The 22,075-nt window shown below is 39.0% G+C and overlaps 1 protein-coding gene across 11 annotated transcripts in view; it reads left to right on the forward strand.

The window, feature by feature from the left end:
- Mapkap1 (MAPK associated protein 1) overlaps positions 1 to 22,075 on the forward strand; it is a 222,702-nt gene that overhangs the window by 14,393 nt on the left and 186,234 nt on the right. For 8 of the 11 annotated variants that reach the window (XM_038336928.1, XM_038336923.1, XM_038336919.1 and 5 more), the window contains 2 exons: positions 12,667 to 12,994; positions 15,491 to 15,580. The exons of 2 other annotated variants lie outside the window; for them this stretch is intronic. In XM_038336928.1, the coding sequence (XP_038192856.1) occupies positions 12,736 to 12,994; positions 15,491 to 15,580 (349 nt within the window). In that variant the 5' untranslated portion in view covers positions 12,667 to 12,735. Of the gene's footprint in view, positions 1 to 12,289; positions 12,316 to 12,666; positions 12,995 to 15,490; positions 15,581 to 22,075 lie in introns of all 11 variants that reach the window. One more of the 11 variants, XM_038336922.1, reaches the window with a different exon arrangement.

Genomic DNA, 22,075 nt, shown 5'->3' on the forward strand with positions numbered 1-22,075 from the left:
TTTGACTGATATCATTAGAACATGAGCTCCATGAAGGCAGGACTGTGGGTATATGTGCACACTGTGAGTTCTGTATCTAGAGGAGTGCCTGACAGATGTTGACCTACAGTGCATAGTTGCTGAATGTACCATTCAGTACTTAGTGACTATTATGGATTCATTACTTAGAGATAGATAGGCCATGCAGTGCAGCGGAGTGGAAATTTAAAGGAACAGCTAATGTGGGACTCATTAGAAAGTTCCTGAAAGATTTGACCATGGAGCTGGATTTTTGAATAATGAGTAAGAGGCACCCAAGTAAAGAAAGGCAAGCAGGCAGGCAGGCTTTAATTAAAAAAAAAGTGTGTGTTTATGGATGTTCACTTGTATGTAAAGAATGTTGGGGCCGGGTGGTGGTGGCGCACGCCTTTAATCCCAGCACTCGGGAGGCAGAGGCAGGCGGATCTCTGAGTTCGAGGCCAGCCTGGTCTACAAGAGCTAGCTCCAGGACAGGCTATAGAAACTACAGGGAAACCCTGTCTCGAAAAACCAAAATGTTGGGTAGGGCTGGAGAGATGGCTCAGAGGTTAAGGGCATTGCATGCTCTTCCAAAGGTTCTGAGTTCAATTCCCAGCAACCACATGGTTGCTCACAACCATCTGTAATGAGGTCTGGTGCCCTCTTCTGGCCTGTGGGCATACACACAGACAGAATTTTGTATACATAATAAAATATTAAAAAAAGAATGTTGGGTATTTTCTTATCTTTTGAGATAGAGTGGTGATTCCCAGCCTGTGGATGGAAACCCCTTTTGGGGTCAAAAGACCATCGGAAAACACAGATATTTACATTCTGATTCATAGCAGCAGCAAAATTACAGTTATGAAGTAGCAATGAAAATGATCTTATGGTTGGGGGTCACCACAACATTAGGAACTGTACTAAAGGGACATGGCATTAGAAAGGTTGAGAGTCACTTTGATAGAGTCTTTCTCACTGAACCTGGGACTCACAGATTCGGCTGTATTGGCATGCCAGCAGTCCGTGTAAATCCTCATGATTCTGCCGTGCTCCCTCCTCCCCCAAGTGCTGAGATTACAGGCATGCTCCCAGGTCTTCATTCTTTCATGACTATTAAAGTACTTTATCAACCGAGCCATCATCCCAGACAGGCAGGTAGGCTTTATAGAAAAAGGATGAGGAAATGCAACTTGTGATTTTTGTTTGTTTGTTTTGTTTATAATGGTTTCCTGCAGTACAGCAGTCCAAGTGCTGTGAACTTGCTAAGTGCCAATGATGACCTTGAACAGGTAGTTACCACCCAAGTACCATGATTATAGGCATGCACTACTATGTCTGATTTATGCAGTGTGAGGATCAAACCCAGCATTTCATGCATGAAAGTGATCACTTACCCATTGATTGACATACCCAGCTTGGCTTTTTTTTTTTTTTTTTTTTTTTTTTTGACAGGGTCTCACTGTGTAGCCCTGGCTGTCCTGGAACTCTTTACATAGACTGGACTTGGCCTTGAACTCACAGAGAGATCTGCCTTCCTCTGTCTCCCTAGTGTTTGGCTTAAAGGGGTACACCACTATGCCTGACTTGCAGTTTACTATAATAGCAGTGATTTGAGCTCTAGGTCTTCCTAGTACATTAAACTATCAGAACACAGATAGTAGGAATTGTTTAGATTGCAGAAGTTTTGAGTTTAGATTTTAGTAGCAAAGTTCTTTGGTTTAGTAAGAAATGATTCTAAGGGAATTAGAAGTGACCACAGATGTCTTTTTGAGTCACAGATGAAGGTTTCTTGGCCTCAGCATTGTTGATACTGACATTTTGATGCTACAGTTCTTTGTGGTGGGTGTTTCCCTGTGTACTGTAGCATGATTGGCCATCCCCTTGTTAGTAGCACCCATCCCCAGTGTGACAGCCATAGATAGCGCTGGCAATTGCCAGATGTCTGAAACCGTTGCCACTGTTGTGTCTTCAGCAGGTGATTTAAGAAGAGGGAGATTGACACCTTCATAAAACCTTACTGAATCAAGAGTTGCATCAGTTTGGAGCACATAGTTCCTTAGAAATGATGTCCCTACAGCTAAATACTGAAGGCAGAAATAAGGTGCCTGTGAAACCACGTGGGCCCTAAGTCTCGGAGAAGAGTTCGCGGGGGTGAGATGCTTGTGTTGGACTGAAGGGAAGTTTTGGCTGTGTTGGAGAAGAGCAGATCTCATAACCAGGAGCTACATCATCACCCTTTAAAGACCAGAAGATACACAGAGTTACTGAGAGTTGCAGGAGGTTGAGGGGAGAAGGGCTGATAGTGGAACCAGGTTGTAGAGAGAGCTCTCTGTGCTTTGCATTTGGGTTTACTGCATGACTTAAAGCAGTACAAGCTTAGGACTCTCAGAGACAGGAGGCAGGCTCCAGCTGGGTTCCTCCACATGATCTCAGAAATGAAGGTGCGAGCTGGTGGTGAGTTTCTGAGCTGCTTAGGATGTTGGTAGCATGTGTTCCTCACAGCTCCTAACTAATGGCCAAGACAGTCTCAGTGTTGAGCTTGTGGTCCTCGCTGCATCACTGCTTGCTTCAAGGCCCTTGGGAATCTCTTTCGTTGACCATTTTTGTCTTCACTTGACTGAGAGGTCTCATGTGACAGAATGTTTCTGAGGAATTGTGCCTTTCACACCTTTGTTATATTTTGTTGACTGTGGCCTGTAAGGTCAAGAAAAGGGGGTAGCTATACAGTAAAGTGGATGGGTGATGCCAAGAGACCAGACTTTATGCAGCTGTCTCTCCCATAACCTCCCCCCCCCCCCCCCCCGCTCCATAAGTGCAGTGGTCGAGTCTGCTGTTTCTTTCTAGTCTCTGTCTCTGGTGCCTGACACATAGTAAGTGCTTTGTAGCCCTCATCAGATGAGTAATGTCTGTGAGTGAGTACTTGGGAAGCAGATGAACACTGCTTAACCAATGATTTCATGTTGAAAACAGTCTAGCAGCTTTGACATTACTTGTATCTTCATTCTAGATAAAACTATAAACATTTTTTTACCTGAGATCTTAATGTAAAACCTGAAATTATTTCTTTCTACAACTGCCAATCAAACCTATTATGTCAGAGAGATAACACCCTTTAGAAAAAATAATTTAGGGCTACATTGCAGCAAATGGATAGATTTCTTTTTCTTTTTTTTTTTTTTTTTGGTTTTTCGAGACAGGGTTTCCCTGTAGTTTCTAGAGCCTGTCCTGGAGCTAGCTCTTGTAGATCAGGCTGGCCTCGAACTCAGAGATCCGCCTGCCTCTGCCTCCCGAGTGCTGGGATTAAAGGCGTGCGCCACTACCGCCCGGCCAAATGGATAGATTTCTTGTAACCACTGAAATTATTGTCAGGTTTGGAGTTTTGAGTGTTGTGGGTGGTTAGGTTGTCTGAAGTTCTATTGCTGTTACTTGTAACAACGTTATTTCAGGACCTGGAAGTGATGTTTTATAACAGGGGAGGAGTAATACTGTAGTCTGACCTGGGCATGGAGCTTCATATATGGTTATATATTAATTATTACTTAGTGATTATTGCTTACATTCTTTGTACTTGTCATCAGGAACATCTGTAGGCAGAATTTTGATTTTGAGTTGTCCATTGAGAAAGAATAGCACCAAGGCCAGTTTTTCTCCAGATTGATACTGGGGTTTAAGAAAATCCCTGTATGCTCTGGGAAACTGAACCCAGCAAAAACAAGCATTGCACATTTTTCTTAACTATCAATTTTAGTAGTGTTTTCTTTTTCTGAAAATGTATTATTTTAATCATGAAACATGAGATGGTAGTATGTGTATAGGAATGCTAGTGCCAGAAGAAACTAGAATTGGCTGGAACTGGAGCAATTGTAAGCTACCTACCTATGTGCTGGGAGCAGAACTCATATCCTCTGGACAAGCAGTTTGTGCTCTTAACCACTGTGTGGTTTTTTGTTTTTGTTTTTGTTTTTGTTTAGAAATACTGTCTAGACTGTCCTTGAACCTGTATGGCTGAGGATTACTGAACTTCTGGTCCTATTGCCACTACTTTCCAAGTTGCAGAAACTACAGACCTTGCCACTACACCTTGTTCTAGTGATGTATATATTTTTTTCTTTTAAAACAAAGAGGTGTAGTTTAATCATAGGATAGACTGTAACTAATGAGTTTTTTTATGTGTATACATAAATCTATTTAGCTTAACTAATGAGTTTTAAAAACAAATTTCTTAGCTATGGTGCTGACTCAGCCTTTAATCCCTGCACTCATGAGGCAGAGGCAGGAGGATCTCTGAGTTAGAGGCCAGCCTGGTCTACAGAATGTGTTCCAGGATGGCCAGGGCTATACAGAGAAACCCTTTCTTGAAAACAAAACAAAACAAACAAACAACAGCAAAACATAACAAATTTCTTAGGGCTGTGGGTGTAGCTCTGCAGAAGTGTTTGCTTAGCATGCGATGTGAATTCAGATCCCCAGAACCTATATCAAAGTTGGGTGCATGATGTACATCTATAATCCCAGCACTAGGGTCATTGACGGTAGATCCCTGAAGCTCATTGGCCAGACAGCCTAGCTGATTTGTTGCACTTTAGGTTCAGAGAGACTGTCTCAAAAAATAGAGTGGAGAGTGACTGAAGAAAACAGTACCAGCTGTAACCTCCGCAGGGACACATTCAGGCACCTACACATACAAGTGTGCGTACCTACATGAACATGTCTATATAACACATGGGTTTTCTTTTGATGATGATTTGGAAATATTCCAAAGCCAGTCATCTAGAGGTCAAGATTTTGAAATTTCATACAATTATTTCAACTACATTTGATCAGTGCAAATCATAGTGCAAACCCAGATTTACCAAACCAAGATGGTTAGTGTAGCCTAGTGTGGCTGTTACATGACAAGTGATCAGTACTGCTCACAGCATGGGTCATCTATCACTATCCTTCTTTTATTTCTGCCTAAGAAAAGCCCAGCCATCCTTAAAGTGTTTTACTGTTATTTGTTTGTTTTGTTTTGTTTTCAAGAAAGGGTTTTCTCTGTGTAGCCCTGGCCATCCTGGAACACACTTCCTTTCTGGGACTTTTCTGTTTCTTGGAAAGCATAGTCGTTTAGTGTTGGTATATACATTGCATTGTGTTTCTTTTCTGTTTGTGTGGATGAGCCCCTACGTGGACATGAGTCTATGGACAGCACACTCTTAGAGATTCCTAGTCTCACTGTAAGATGATGGTTAGTGAGTGAATCTCATTCAAAAGAATATGCAAACATACCCCGCCCCCGTTTTTTAAAAATCTTAAAGTATTTTTACTCAAAGTATGGAAGTAGAAATGGAGGAGGATAAAATAAGCTCCAGATATATGTTCTCACTGTTACTGTTCACTGAAGTTAGGCATAGTCGTGTGGAGAAGCTTTGAACTCCCAGAGCAGTCTAAAAAATACAGAAAGGTTTAATTTAGAGTTACATTGGAGAAAGTGAGAGAAAGAAATTCAGAAGCAATAAACTGCATTTTATTTTAATAGTCATTTCCATATTCAAATTCTAAGAGGAATAAATTCTGAACTGTAGCTAAATCAGAGAACGTTGGTCATAGTCAAAAGATAGTCTGCTGGTTTCTATGAATTGAAACTTCATATATAATGAAAGGATTTTGTTATCCTAACTTGTGACCACCCTGTGTCATGGTAGATAAATAGGACTGCTTTTGTTAGTGTGTTAATGACTCCTGCTTGGGAATCAGGTTATTCAGGTTATCATGGCTAATACTAACAATGTCAAGGTGGGGTACAGTGTAGAAAGGTTAAAAAACAAAACCCAAAAACAACCCCAAAAAAACAACTCACATCTGCTGTTACATGTTGTTAATTCCCTTAGCAGACGTTAAATCATTTCAAGTACAATAATAGTGTGGGAGGTAAATTAACTAACCATTAACAATCTTATAAATACACAATTAACATGCCAGCATTTATATGACACATTGATGGGGCAGCAGTAATTTTTGATTGGGAGTTTGCAGACCTTTGAGAAGCCTCGGGCTGTTGCTTATTCAGGCAGGTTTTCACAGATTGCAGGTGAGGGCTGTTCGTCCTACTAGTGGAGAGCAGTGAGTGCAGTATGTTGAAAGGGAAGGAGATGGAAGTCCTTTCTAAGCATGGACTTGACACAAACGTTTAGACACATTGTAGCTTGCAGGTCCTTAGTGAAGGAGTACGAGGAGAGTTCAATGCTTCTGGTGAATTATTCGAAGAAAGATAAAATACTTCAGCTGTTGACTTATAGCTGAGGTTGCATAAATTACTATTTTCAAAAATATCTCTGGGTTGGGATCAGAGGCATAGTTTAGGGGCAAGTGCTTGGCAAGTACACCGAAGGTTCCTGGGTTTGAGTCCAGCTTTGCAACAAATCAACCCAACTTAATATGTATTTAGACCTAACTTGAGATATAAAGTAAGACCTGTAGTTTTAGGTCAAAAGTAGATGATCTCTCATGTTCCTTTCATATAGGAAATTTTGTGAAACATGTTTGTCTTTTTCAACAATTGTTGCAGGTACTGCTTTTTTCTTTTGCTGTTGTATAAAAATTACTGTAGCATTAGCAGAGTAGCTAAATGTATACAGCTGAACACATTGTGTCTTAAAGCTTATATGAAGACCCAGGAAAGAAATATCTGTCAATCCTTGGAACCCACAACAATGGGGTGTTTATAAACTGTCTTGCAGCCACTGTTGTGATTCTTTGTTGTGAGGCTGTGGCACAATGGTTAGGAACATGTGCTCTGACCACATTTCTTAACCTTTTTTATTCTGCCCGGTGGGTGCTTTGTTGTTTTTTTTTTTTTTTTTTTTTTTTTTTTTTTCCCAGTCTGTAAATGGAGAATAAAAAAAAAAAAAAAAGCAGCCTTTTGTTGTTGTTTTCAAGACAAGGTTTCTCTCGAGCTTTGGAGCCTGTCCTGGAGCTCGCTCTGTACACCGGGCCAGCCTTGAAATCCCAGAAATCTACCTGTCTCTGCCTCCCAAGCGCTGGAACTAAAGACATGTGTTTCTATGCCTTATGATAGCAGTTACCTTAAAAAGGTTATTTTGATGGTTATGTAAATTAATTCATGTAAAAAGGATAAATAATTTTAGCTTTTGCAATAACTTGAGGTTAGTCAATGTGTAGTTCCTTTTGGTTTCTGGAATCCTGTGCTCTAGCTATAGCAAATGTACAAGTCCTGTGGATACATACTGTTCTATCTTGAATCACTGCCCCATGGCTAATTTCCCTAACTGTGCATCTATGTCTTATTATTTATTATGCTTCATCTCATGCTTTCCTATAAACAATTGCCAGTAAAATTTGGGAGCTTGTGTGTATAAAGTTCTTGAGTATTTAGAACCGGGTATGGTTGCTTATGCCTATAATCCTAGTACTCAGGAGGTGAAGACAGGAACCCTATGAGTTTATGGTCAGCCTGGGCTACAGAATGAGATCCTAATCTTAAAAGATTGTTGAGACCTGATATTCATCAGAATCTGCTAAAAATGATTTCAGCCATGTCTCAAGGTACTACATGCAGGTTCTGTGAACATACGCAGTTGTGAGTGGTTGTATGTAGTATCCAAGTTATGCCAGGATCCTCTTTAATAGATCAATAAGAACTAAGCAGATTGTGCAGAGTCTTTTTATAAGGAGACCAACAGACCAACTCTATATGTTAAAAATACTTGTCATTTTAAAACTAGAAGTGGTAGCATACATAGGTAATCTCAGCATGTGAGAGGTGAGGTAGGAGGGTCAGGAATTCGAGGCCAGCCTGTGGTATATGAGATTCTGTCTCAAAAGAAGACAAAAATAGGAAGGTGGTGGCACTTAGGAGGCAGAGGCAGGTAGATCTTTGTGAGTTTGAAGCCAGGCTGGTCTACAGAGAGAGTTCCAGGACAGCCAGTGCTGTTACACAGAGAAACCCTGTCTTGAAAAACCAAAAAAAAAAAAAAAAAAAAAAAAAAAAAATTAAATTTAAAAAAAATAAAAGAAAAAAATCTGTCATTTTGGAATGGTCCTCACTTCTGTCTAGATGTCCCTATTACATTTTTTTAAGTAAAAAAATATGCTTTGAAGAACCTGGTAAGTAAAAGTGGGAGAAAGGGGCTTGGGGCATAGAGCTAGGACTACTTACCATTTGTGAAGTTCTCGGTTCTACCTCCATTCTCTTGCTTTGCTTACTCTCTCACACATAAATGTTAAAAACACAATATTTAATAATTGAATTGGAGATAAATTGGTTAATTTTGTTTTGTTTAGTGCATCCCAGATTTAAAACTTTTTTAAATTAAAAGACTTTCAATTGTAGTAAAATATACATAGCATGAGATTTGTCATTTTAATGATTTTTCAATACATAGTTCAGTGGTATTATGAATACTCGTGGTGGTATGCAGCCATCACCACCACCCATCTCGAGAATTTTCCATCTTCCTAGACTGGAAATAGTACTGACATCTGCCTGGTCCTCCTTCCTCCATTCCTTGGCATCTATCAGTCTCCCTTTCTGTCATTAAGAGTGTGTGCTTTAGGTGGCTCATATGAGTACATGTTCTTTTATGACTGGCACATTTCACCTGGTTATAATGTCTCTAAACATCATCCATTGTGAAATATTATCATTTTTCTGGGTTTTAAGGTTCTTGTTATAGCCATTGGTTATATACATTGGTATATAAATGGAAACTGCATTTTTGTTTCCTGGCCATCCAGACCCAAATAATCACACAAAACTACATTAATTACAGCATTGTTTGGCCAATGGCTCAGGCGAATTCCTCACTAGCTCTTATATCTTAAACTAATCCATTTCTGTTATTTTATATTTTACCATGAGTGTTATGGTTTGTTAACTCACTTCTTGCTTCTTGGGTGGAGTCTACCTGACTCTGCCTTCTTTCTCCCTGCATTCACTTTAGTTTGCCTTGCCATAAGCCAGAGCAGCTTCTTTATTAACCAGTGGTAATAAAACATATTCATAGCATACAGAGGGGAATCCCACACCAAATATATATATTACATTTATTTATCTTCTACCGTATGTATTGTATATTAGTAAGTTTTATGTGTGTTTGTCTTTGTGTGATATATGCATGCCCATGTGCCGAGGCCAGAGACATTAGGTGTCCTGTTCTGTTGTTCTTTTTCTTATTCTCTTGTGATGTAGCTGCAGCTGACTCTAGGTTAGTGACCAGCAAGTTCTAGTGATCCTCCTGTCTCTGTCACCCATAGCATTAGAGTTATAGGAATATGGGGCCATACCTAGCTTTTTATATAGGTGTTTGGGATTTGAACTCAGGACTTTCATGCTCCCCAGCCCCTTTCTTTTTTTTTTACTGCATGGTATTCCATTGTATATATGTGTCAGAGCATATGTATGGTTGTTTGAATGTTTAGATTACATTTAGATTTTCAGTATATATTCCAAATAATTCTGATATAAACATTTATGCTTAGTTACTTTCTGGGGCAAGTTCTATAGTGGATTTCATAGAATGTTTACGTTTTACATTTTGATAAGCATTACCAAGCTTCTCTAGCAAGTACCCGTTTTCACTCCTTTCTATTATAAATGAGAGTGTATTTTGCAACTAATAACCTGTACGATGATGTTAGAAGAAATTTGAATGTTTATTTTAGGAGGGCAGTTTTGATTATATGTGTATGTACAAAGTTTTGCTGGATTTGTCATAATAAAACAGTTCTAAAAACATAAAAAATAAATAAATGAGAGTGTAATGTCTCAGGATACCTGTCAATATTAGTTCTTTAAAATCTTTTTGTTCTTTGTGCAAGTGAACAGAAAAAATAACTTATTTTGTTGTACATCTGTGTTAGAAATCAAATATACCTTCAAGCGATGCTTTCCCACTCTTAAGAGATTTCAAAAATACTGTCAGTGGTTCTGAAAAGCAGTGTTGGCATAAATGGATAGTGTCCCAAGGTGACAGTTTTGAAAGGCACATTGGTGAGAGGCTCTCATGTCTGTATTAACAGAATGTGATCCCTCTCACTCACCACACATCTGACATACTTGAAGGACTTATCTCGACTGCAGGATTGGATAGTCATTGAAAGTGAGACAGCAACATGTATTGGGTATCCTGCTTGGTGTAGCATTCTTGTTGCCAGAGAGATGCGGTGCTAAGGCCCCTGTCTTTATGGAACTGCAGGCACACTTCATAGGAGCCCAGAAATGACACTCCAATAGCATGTTTCCCAGGGAAGTCCTGTGGAAGTTTCCTCTCAGAGCTGGTGTGGATCAAATCACACACATTCATCACTGCATGGAGTCATACTGTTTAACAGAGAAACTGCCTGCTGATGCTGGAGTATGTCGAAGCCTTTAATGAAAGGGGAAGTTGGAGAGTTGGTGTGCTCCCTCAGAGCTGCTTAACCCATTTCTCTGTTCTTCATAAGCTGTGCTGGAGCAGATTTGCTTTACTAGAAAAGTTCTGTGGTTGTTTTTGTTTGTTTGTTTTTGTTTTTGTTTTTAAGGGTAATTTAGTGTACTTTTCTTTGTTCTTTGCTTTTTGATTTTTGGTACCAGAACACTCAGTAAACATCTAGTTTTGCAGGAAGGGCTAGACAATATGCAGGTAAAAGACACAACCTTTTTGCCAGCAGTTAGCTGCCTGCCTTTTATGGAGGGAAAATAGCTGATTGTTCTAGGAGGCTTGCAGGTGACCAACTGCAACCATCAGCTTCTTGACAAGAGGCTCTATGCTCAGTGCTCCCTCTATGGTTATAGAAAAGCCTTCGTTTTCACAAATGGAATTTAAATGCTCACTTTAAATTTTGTAATTATTTCATCAATACACTGGCATGTTATAATTAAGGAGATCAGATATTTGAGAAATGTATGACACTTACCACATGGTATTGGGGACATAGGAGGTCTGTCCTACATAAAGTTTTGTTTAGACATGAGGTACTTAGCTTTGCATTTCCAATTAGCCTTTGTGAGAGAAGTAGTCCATGAACCAGATATAAAGGAAAGGGAGTAAATATTAGCATATTTTAATTAATGTCTTGTTTAACAATGTGCTTCAACCACATTTTTTCTAATAGTATCTTTAAGATCCACTAGATAATGGCAATTTTTTTTTGATAAATTTTAAAAATCAGATGTTACTAGATTTTCCCCTGTTCCCTTTCTAGAAGAGACAAATGACAAGAGTCTTTCACCTTTCCCCCCTCTCTTTTCTTTTTCCTTGTCTTTATACTGGGAACCAAACCCAGAGCCTTGTATATGCCAGGCAAGTACTCTATTATATTCCCAGCCCTAAAGGTATGTATTTGTGTGAGAGTTAGTGTGTGAATATATGTGTGGGTATGATTGTATATGTGTTCAGGTACACATGCCCCTGTGTATGAGGCCATTGTGTGTTCTGCTGTATAACTCCTATTCTCTTGAAACAGTCTTTCACTGTAACTAGACTAGCAGCCAACAAGCCCCAGTGATGCTCTTGTTTCTGCTTTCTGTAGTTTGGGGGTTACAGGCCAATGCTTCTTCTATGCTCAGATTTTTATTTTTAAGATTTATTTGATTTTATGTGCATGAATGTTTCCTCTGCATATATGTATGTGCACCGTGTGTATAGTTGGTACCTGTAGCGGTCAGAGAATGTCAGATTCCCTTGCATTGTAGTTATAGATGTTTGTAAACCAACATGTGGGTGCTGGGAATCAAACCTAGGTCCTCTGAAAAAGCAACCAGTGCTCTTAATTTCCGAGCCATCCCTCCAACCCCCCACACCCATCTTTTTATGTGGATTCTAGAGATTTAAAACTAGTTTTGTCTTGTTGAGCTGTGGTGGCACACACCTTTAATCCCAGTATTTGGGAGGCAGAGGCAAGCATATTTCAAAGTTCCAAGACAGCTACACAGAAAAACCCTATCTTGAAAAACAAAATAACAACAACAATAACAAAACCTAGTTTGGTCTCTAGGGTCTGTTTCCTAGCCACAGTATGTATTATTCTGTGCTGAATATTTCCAGCCCACTGAGAAAGTTCTATCTAGTTCATGGGATAAACATTATTACGTGTAGCTTTAACAGGATCAAGGAAGCAGTTCTTATAATTAGGTTTCTAAGATAAGAAATTAATCTTGCGGCAAGGCAATTTTGATTAATATATTTTATTTGAAAAGCACAATATTATCTTAAAAGAAAAAATGTTTATTGAACAAAATTACTTTGGCGGTAAACTTTTGTAAAATTCTTGTTAGCTCAAAAAACTTCTTGTCCCTTTAAATTTACAGCCATGAGACTGAACTGCTATGTGCAGGTGAGTACTGTAGCATATCACCTGACAACACTTTGTTCCTTACCCTCTACCTCACAGCATCATGAGCAGGTGCATGAAGTAGAGGAAGTGGGAAGGAAAACGTACATTCTAGCATGCTTCCTTGCCTTGAGTAGCCTCACTGAGTGTTGCTATGATTTGCTTGCAAGAGAGCCATAGGCCTGGTGCTTATAAAACTCTCCTTTCAGCTTAGCTTTTATCCATCTAAGCTTCTGGGTACAGAGATAATGTTGGATTTCAAGGTGAACTTTTATCATATTGAGTTTGTTTGAAAAATGATTCAGCCATATTTTGTCTGTTTCTTAAATATTGCTGTGTGCATCATGTTTCTAGGTAGGTGAGTCCGTGAAACAGTATGAAGAGGAGAAAATAGCCTTTTAAAGAAACTGGCCCACAGAAAGGATGGCCTTCTTGGACAATCCAACTATCATTTTAGCTCATATTCGACAGTCACATGTGACCAGTGATGACACGGGAATGTGTGAAATGGTTCTCATTGATCATGATGTTGACCTAGAGAAGACTCATCCTCCTTCAGTGCCTGGAGACAGTGGGTCAGAAGTTCAGGGAAGCAGTGGTGAGACTCAGGGCTACGTGTACGCCCAGTCTGTCGATATTACCTCAAGCTGGGACTTTGGTATTAGAAGACGCTCAAACACAGGTAAACTGTCTTTAGTTGTCTTCTTAGCTTCAGATCAGTAGTCAGCCAAGAGATAATGGACAGGGTTGGAAGAGGTCCATTAGGGAGTCTGTGCCTAGTGAGAGAGTGGTTGAGCATCTCTTTGTGAGTAGAAGACGACTTTGGTGTTGAGCTGTTAGGAGGAAGTAGACAGGAGAGCCTTATGTAGGTGGAAGTTGCCTTTAGAAAAGGAAGTGGCCCTGTTTTGAGACCTTAGAGCCACCCAGTCGCAAGTAAATTTCCTTGAGGGAGATTCAGGGTGACAAAGATCTCTTAATATGGGAGCAGGATCGCCTAGGAGTACAGGCACCAAAATCAGTACAAGAGCAGGCTAGCCCAGGAATGCAGGCCCACTAAAGTTCCAGCTCCTGGGTGGGTTTTAATAGGATCCGTACATGGAGTAAGGGAGGCACAAAAATGCTCTTATTTTGATGCTTTCCTCTTATTTCCTTAAGTTGATCACAAACCTTTGGTCTCAGTGTTTGTAAATACTCAAATTTGCCATATGTATTTAGTTCTTAACCTTTAGAGGCTTATCATTGCCATTGTCCAGTTGATAGTGCTTTTATAATCTTTCCAGGAGAATGCAGTGTGCCAAGGCTTTATTTGAGGGGGGGGGAGGAAAGGGAGTTAGGGAGAAAGAATACATGCTGAAATATATATATATATATATATATATATATATATATATGGATACTTGTGAGAGATGGCATTTTAAGGATCCTTTTTTAGACCATTATAAAATATAATCAGAATCAGTAGTAGTAGCCTGTTAATCCCAAGGAAAGAGAGTGACAAGAGATGGACAATAATGAAAAATGTTTATTTTCATGCTTCAGATGTAAAATGTTAACTGGGAGTCTGCTGGCAGAGCTAGGTATGCCTCACAGTGAAAGAAACATTGAAGTTGAGTTCAGAATGCAGTGTCTGTGACATCAAAAAGAAGAGTTTTTCCATAAGAAGAAAATAACTAATATCACTTCCCAGTATCAAGAAAGACTTTAATCAAAATAGGGTTTTAGTGAAGGTTCGCAACTAATTTAGAGCCATTACCACTCAGTGCTCTAGTTGGAACATCCTTGCAAAGTTTGTGACATGGTATCTTCTGTGACAGGCGGGGTAGATTTTACCAGGAAGAAGATGATGCCCATTTAGAGTGTTACAGTGGTGTTACTGTGACTGCATCCTTCATTGTTACTAATGACAGTGGGTTTGGTTAGGTATAGCGATGTTGTCAGAATGCTTTTGCAAGTCAGGGCCAGTGGTGGTACACACCGGCACTTGGAAGGCAGAGACTGGTGGATCTCTGAGCTTGAGGCCAGCCTGGTCTACAAAGCAAGTTCCAGGACAGCCAGGGCTACACAGAGAAACCCTGTCTTGAAAAAACTAACAAAAAAGAATGCTTTTGCCTGCATAGTTTTTAAATTTCTGGGAAGGTCATTTCCAGTGTTTCTCTCGCATAATGCTAAGGAAGGAATGTATGGTTTCCCATCTTGAAAGTGTTTGTAAGCAAAATTTATTTTAGATATTTTTCTATTGCCAGTGTGTGTGCCTCAATAGGATGTGGAAGAGTAGCACGAAAAAACAGTGAGAGAGACCTGAGTTCTGATTTCCCCCAGTTATGGCTGTGAGCAGCAGTTGCTAATGGATACCCGTTGTCTTTCTGTGAAGGACCAGGCTGCTGATTTTTGAAGGTTGAAGGTTGATTAGCCAGTGTAATAACAGACGTGTGATTTTAGGTGACTCTTGGTGCAGACATTTCTTTAGTTAACGCTGAGGTGTTAGTACTTAATTGAAACTATAGGCCATATTGGTGATCAAGGAACTTAGTTTTTAATCTTTAAAGTACATCTTAAAGTTTTTTAAAGAAGAATTGTTCTTTTTACGATTTGACTAATGTGACAAAGATACAAATCATTTATTTTACTACCTATAAACTGTTTCAGCCCACTGAAGAAAAGCTATGCTAATTTATATAGCTTTGACATTTTATAATTTTCATGATTTTTAGATAAAGGATTTTATATTTAAAACTTTAATAGTCTAGTCTGAGTTCATTTATCTTTAATTTTTGAAACGGGTAGAGTAATTCATAACAGTAATTTTATTCCTGTAATGTAATATTCACTTCAGTTCATTTGTGCATTAAAATTCCTTTAAGACCGTTATTAATGATTTATATAATGAAATGTCATATTAATCACAGAAGTTTTCACATTTTATTATTCTCTTCCATGTTAATACTATCTTTATGATCTCTATTAATGTTTTATATCCTCTAATTTCAATTATAAATCAAGAATATTTTCATGTTTTTGTTGGTATTTGCTTTTCAGGGGTGCCACCTTTAAAATTTTATGACTTTCTTCCTCCATATGCAATATAAAACATCTTTATTCATATAAAGGTAGTTAATTATGTCTTTGTTTATAGTAAACTTTCATTGACAAACTTATAGTTATAATATTTCTTTTCAAGCTCAAAGATTAGAACGACTCCGCAAAGAAAGACAAAACCAGATCAAATGCAAAAATATTCAGTGGAAAGAAAGAAATTCTAAGCAATCAGGTAAATGGAAATAACTTTCATTTATGATTTGGGATTTTTGTATACTTAGTTTATATCATTATATATGGACTTCTATTTTTAATCTGTTCTTCTAAGTTCTTTGGGTGGATACCACTTGTGTTTGAGCTTGAGCCCAGTGCACTTGTGTTGGTTTGGGCCTCCTTTCCCACTGGCTTACAGGGTTAATGCTGTTAGAGGGCGCTTTCTAAAACCATTACTTAGTACCATTTTCTTGGGGCCAAGGATAGTATATACTTTTTCAAATGAGTGTTTAAATTATAGGCTCATTTGTACAGTTCTATTTATTTATCCATTTTTTTATTTATTGTTTGTGTGTGCACACTCATGCAACACATGTCACCCTGCATGTGTGGAATCAGAGGGCAGCTTGTAGGAATCAGTTTTCTCCTATTGTATAGGTTTAGGGGAGTAAACACAGGTTCTTCCTCATGGCAGCTAGAACCTTTACCAGCTGCGCTGTCTTGTCAGCTCATTTATATAGTCCTAGACTTTACCTTGCTTCAGTGACCATAGCACCATTTTTTCCCCCTTTTTGGGGGGGGAGGCAGGGTCTCTCTGTAGCTTTTGGAACCTGTCCTAGAACTTGTTCTGTAGACCAGGCTGGCCTCGAACTCACAGAGATCTGCCTGCCTCTGCCTTCCTAGTGTTGGGATTAAAGGCATGCACCACCACCTGGCTTCAGAACACCTATTTTCAATGCTTCATTTTCAGCAAGAAGAAAAAATTTTAAACTCTTGGTTACGGTGGAGATGGCTAAGTCAGGAAAGTGCAATGGCAGACCTGAAATTCCAGTACTGAGCATACAACAGCAGGAGGATCTCTTGGGCTTCTGCCCAGCTAGGCTAGCCAGTCAGTGACTTCCAGGTGTAGTAAGTGACCCATTCTTAGTAAAATGAGGTTAAAAATGATAGAGGAAGACACTGGACACAATTGGTAGCTTCTGCATGAGCATGTTCACACATACAGTCTTGAAAGTAAAGTAGTCTTAAAATAGTTTATAATGATTAGATCATTTTCTAAGACATTCTCTTTATTTTCTTTCCTTTAAAAAAATGTCCTCTTTGTTCTTCCAATACCTCCTTGGCAGGTGATGGATGTCTCATAAATCTTTGTTGACTGTCTCCATTGCTGCCCAATAATTCTAAGGTTGGCAGTATTAATGGTTGCTACGTGACTAACAGGGTGCACTCGGCACTTCATATTCTTCACTCTATGCAAAGGTGGAGGTATTATTACTTATGATTACTGGTGAGACAGGCCAGGGAGACTTGATTAACTTACCAAAGTCACACAGCTAGAAGGTAGAAGAATGGTCGTGCCACACCTCACATCCAGCTTTGTCTTCCTTGATGAACCAGCCACACTATACTTGCTGCTTTTGTGCAGTGCTTTCATTAGGTCCAGTTTTCTTAGTGACTTCCTCTAAATGATGCCTATGCAAAACCAGAAATTCCGTTGACATGCTGAGCACAGCAGGATACATCTGTCATTCCAGCACTTAGGAGACTGAGGTAGAAGAATCTCAAGTTTAAAGCCAGCCTGGGCTACCATTTCTTTTTCCTATATCTTATTGATTGATTTCTTACAGTTTTCAGTTAATTTATTTTCTTTTCTTAATATGTGCCAAGTTCATGTGAGAAGTTTGCATCTATGTGTATGCATGTGTGTGTGTGTGTGTGTGTGTGTTGTGCATGTGTGTATGAACTACAGAATGACATTAGGTACATTTCTTAGTCTCATATATGGAAGCAGGTCTCTTGTCAAACCCAGAACTTGCTGTTTTGTCTCCTGTCTACTGCCATGACATCCTGGGAATAGAAGCTTTTATGTGGATTCTAGGAATCCAAACTTTGGTCCTTGTGTCTGCTTGGTAAGCACTTTATCTGCTGAGCTATCCCCCCATCCCTAGCCTTGCTTTTGATACTTTACAGATCTGGCCGGGCTGCCTCTGTTACAGCTCTCTCCATTATATTTAATATGGCCTAAAAACACTTGGATCCTTCACCTTGTTTGTTTTGAAATTCCTGTATCTCTCAGTGCAGTTGCTGTGAATAGCCTCTTAATGAAGACAAGGGATAGCTTAAGCTCTGTTTCTTGGGTTACCCTTTATTTGCTTTCTTCACTTTGAAATCTTAAACATATAAATAGAGCATGAACTGAGCGCCTCTGATGTCTGTGCAGCAGTCCATTTCCAACTGGAGAACGGTTTTCAGCTGGAGTGTTGCACATCTCATCCCACCAGCTTTAACTCTGCTGAGAATTTCAGAGTATGCTGGAGAAGTGGATAGCCCCTCCAATTTCATTTGTAATCACTCTGTTCATTGTGTATTTACACAATTTCCTCCTCCTCTTTTCTGCCTATCACACATTTCAGGAACTGACTCTGTGATCATTATTTCTGGAGCAGGTCGTTACCTACAGTCCGCCCTGCTCCATGGCTGTTCTAAACAGTTATCATACACCTGCCGCATCAATGAAGAGAATAATGTCTTTGAAATTTTCTGTGGTGTGGCTCTGTCATCACAGCTTGCTAGAAAAGTGGAGTCAGGAGTTCACTGAGCATCTGCTTGGTAAACTGAACAGCACTCTGTTTTATTTTTAAAATATGTCTGTGTGTATGCATATACCTATGCACAGGGGACCAAAGGAGTTGGAACCACCTAGAACTGGAGTTCAATGTAGTTGTGAGCTACCTGACTGGTGCACTGAGAATCAAACTCAAATCCTCTGTAAGAGCATCATGTGCTCTTCACTGAGCCATTTCTCCAGCCCCTAGTCCTTTGTTTTCACATCTTTCAAACGCATGCTCTCTCCAGGGAACAAATGTTATCTTTAAAGCCTTTTGATCATCCTTAGGAATTTGGGATCAGTGCCATTTATTCATTCTTTATCTGCTACTTATATTTTGTCAGACTCTTTCATCTATCCTTATATGTTCCTCAGTAGAAGAATCAACGTGACTCTCATGAGCTCTCTGGCATGCTCTTCTTCCCACTGACTCATGGAGTCCAGTCAGAGCTGCATTTTCTTCCCTGACTCCTTTCCCCTCCTTCTTCTTTTCTCTTCCCATCTCCTTCCCATGTGTCCCCGTGTCTGTCTGTGTGTCTGTTTGTGTGTACATGCGCTATGCTGTTTATATGAACAGAGAACAATTTGGAGTTGTTTTTCTCTACCATGTTGGATAAAACTCAGGTCAACAGTATTGTCAGCCTTACCACTGGGCCATCTGGCTGGCTCCAGTGTGGCCTTGTCATAGATGAATTAAAGGTCTCTTGGATGGTGGATGGACTTTGTGACTTAAACCCATATGACATGTTGTAAGAGAATGCATAGAATAAGACCCTCAGCCAGGCAGTGGTGGTGCACACCTTTAATCCCAGTACTTGAGAGTAGTAGAAGTAGGTGGAGCTCTGTCAGTTCCAGGACAGCCAGGGCTACACAGTGAGACCTGACTAGAAAACAAAGACCTTCTAGGTCTCCTGTGATTCAGACTTCAGGGACAGTGTAGACACAGTGTTATCAGTAGTCTGCTTTGTCAGAGAGAAACCTACACACAGCGTAAGGGGAAACCATTGTTTAGATTTTCATGTTTTTATTGTAAATTTCATTTATGACATGGGTATATGTATTTTTTTTTTTTTTGATTTTTCGAGACAGGGTTTCCCTGTAGTTTCTAGAGCCTATCCTGGAACTAGCTCTTATAGACCAGGCTGGCCTCGAACTCAGAGATCCTCCTGCCTCTGCCTCCCAAGTGCTGGGATTAAAGGCGTGCGCCACCACCGCCCGGCGGGGTATATGTATTTTAAGTTGATCACAGGATCATTTGTGTGCACAAATAGTTCATAAGTGTATTATTTTGTTATATCTATAAGAGTATTGAGGTTATTTCCAGATGTTTTTATTTTCATTGTAAAAGTGAATTCCTCTTAGCTTTTTAATTTATAGTTGTTTATAAATATTTTAAATTATAAAAGAGCTTTTTAATTTTCTTTATAAAGAACTTGCTTTTAAAAATATAATTAATAATTGAAGAAATTATTAATTTTCTTTGTCGTACATGTTATATATAAACTTTATTTAGTATCGTATAATCTGTTGTCACTTTTCTCTGCTTGCCTCAAACTTTTTAATTTTACTTTCTTTAGATTTGAATCTGAGGTTCATATATTACTTTTATTCATATTTTATTTTCTATTTTTGTACGTGCATGCATGTGTGTGTGTGTGTGTTTGTGTGTGTGTGTATGTGGAGATCACAGCACAACTTTATGGATTTAATTCTCTCCTTCCACCTTTATGTGAGTTTGGGTTCCAGAGGTTGAACATAGCTTGTTAAGCACTTTTGCCCACTGAGCTGTCTAGCTAACCTTCACATTCTACTTTCAGTTAAAATGTCCCACTTTCTATTTAATGTATAGGCTCTCTTTAATTTTTTCTGGTAGTTTATTTGTTGAAGAATAATTGTATCCCAGTTGTCTTAATGGTAGCTCATGCCTTTAATCCCAACACTCTAGAGGCAGAGGCAGGTGAATCTCTGTGAGTTTGAAGCCAGCCTGGTCAACAGAGCAAGTTCCAGTACAGCAAGAGCTACACAGAAAAATTGTGTCTCAAAATAAATAAAACAAACAAACAAATAAACTGAGATGCTCAGTGGGTAAGAGCACTTGCTGTTCTTCTAGATAATCTGGGTTCAATTCCCAGCCCCAACATGGCAGCTCACAACTATTTATAACTCCTATTTCAGGGGATCCAACATCCTCACACAGACATATATGCAGGCAAAATGCCAATATAAATAAAATACAAGTAAATAAATTATTTAAAAAAAAACAGGCAACAATAAGTGTCTCTGGCTGTTTTCTATAAACTCAGCCAAAAATTGACTCAAGTTGGGTCTTAACTTTTGGTAAGAGTGATTTCTTTGTGGTGATTTAGGTATCATATTACATCATATCAGGAAACTGCCTGGTGTTTTTTTTTTTGTGTGTGTGTGATTTTAAGAGTCACGATGGAGTCAGGTGTTTGCCCATCCATCATTAAGTTGCTCTCAACATCTTCACACAGATGGTTTGAGTGGCTGTTGATTCACAGGTTGTAAATAGTGTGTCTTGATTTTATTTACCATTTTAGATCTATTAACTAGTTTTTATATATGAAGAATTTTATATAATGTATTTGATTATCTTTAGATACATTTCTACAACAAAGACAGGGTGGGTACATGTTTGTTTTTTTTTTTATTAACAAATTTCAGCATTACGAGTGTTTTTCCTAGGGTTCTATATAGGTGGCCAATGAAGTTTTTTTTTCTTTTCTTTTGTGTCATTATTAACCTGTGGTTGCTTTGTTTTGAGATGGGGTCTTGCTATGTAGTACATGCTAGTCTTTGTAATGAATTCCTTCATAATAGCTATGATATTTCTTTTTTTAAAGATTTATTTATTTATTATGAATACATTACTCTACCTGCATATGTACCTGCACCCCTGAAGAGGGCACCAGATCTCATTATAGATGGTTGTGAGCCACCATGTGGTTGCTGGGAATTGAACTCAGGACCTCTGGAAGAAGAGTCAGTGCTCTTAACCGCTGAACCATCTCTCCAGCCCCTGATTTTTCTTTTTTAACAAATACTGTTAATTCTTCTTAGTTCCCATTTTTCCCAATCTAGTATCAGAAGTTTCTTCAAGGCATCTTTTTAGTGGCAAGAGTACTCATCAGCCACAGACTGAGTGCTGGTGTGGTTAACAGGGTTAGGATTTTCCTTGTAGTTTTGTTAAGGTAAGCACAGACAATTAGATTAGTGCTGTAATTGAAATGTAAGTTTTTTTGTTTGTTTGCTTTTGCTTTTTTTTTTTTTTTTTTTTGGTTTTTCGAGACAGGGTTTCCCTGTAGTTTCTAGCGCCTGTCCTGGAACTAGCTCTTGTAGACCAGGCTGGCCTCGAACTCACAGAGATCCGCCTGCCTCTGCCTCCTGAGTGCTGGGATTAAAGGCGTGCGCCACCACCGCCCGGCCTTTTTTTTTTTTTTAACAAGATCTCACTGTCTTCCTTATAGCCCAGGTTGGCCTCAGATCTGCCTTCCTCCCACGACTGACGTGTTTCTTTGCCTGGCTAGATATTTGCTGTTTTCATTTTATGCTCATGTGTCTTTTCTGTTTATTCTAAAAACCTTGACCTTGGATAGAAGTGCCAGCTTTCCTACCAACAATGTGATTGCTGAGAAGACTTTAAAGCTTTCTTTGGTTTTTGTCTATTGGACAAAATATTCTGTTATGAAATGTACAGCCAGATTATCATGGGGTTAAATCATAGTAATTTTTTTCTTTAAAATTAAACCACCAATGCATAATTGTATATAGTCTCTTTTCATTCCACTTTTCTTTTGATTTTAGAGATGATACTTTTGGTTTGGTAGCTATAGAAACAGTAAGGAATTTTTTGGTAGGATCTGTTGATGGGTGGAACACAGGATG

Source organism: Arvicola amphibius, chromosome 7 (assembly GCF_903992535.2).
Source record: "Arvicola amphibius chromosome 7, mArvAmp1.2, whole genome shotgun sequence".
NCBI lineage: Eukaryota > Metazoa > Chordata > Mammalia > Rodentia > Cricetidae > Arvicola > Arvicola amphibius.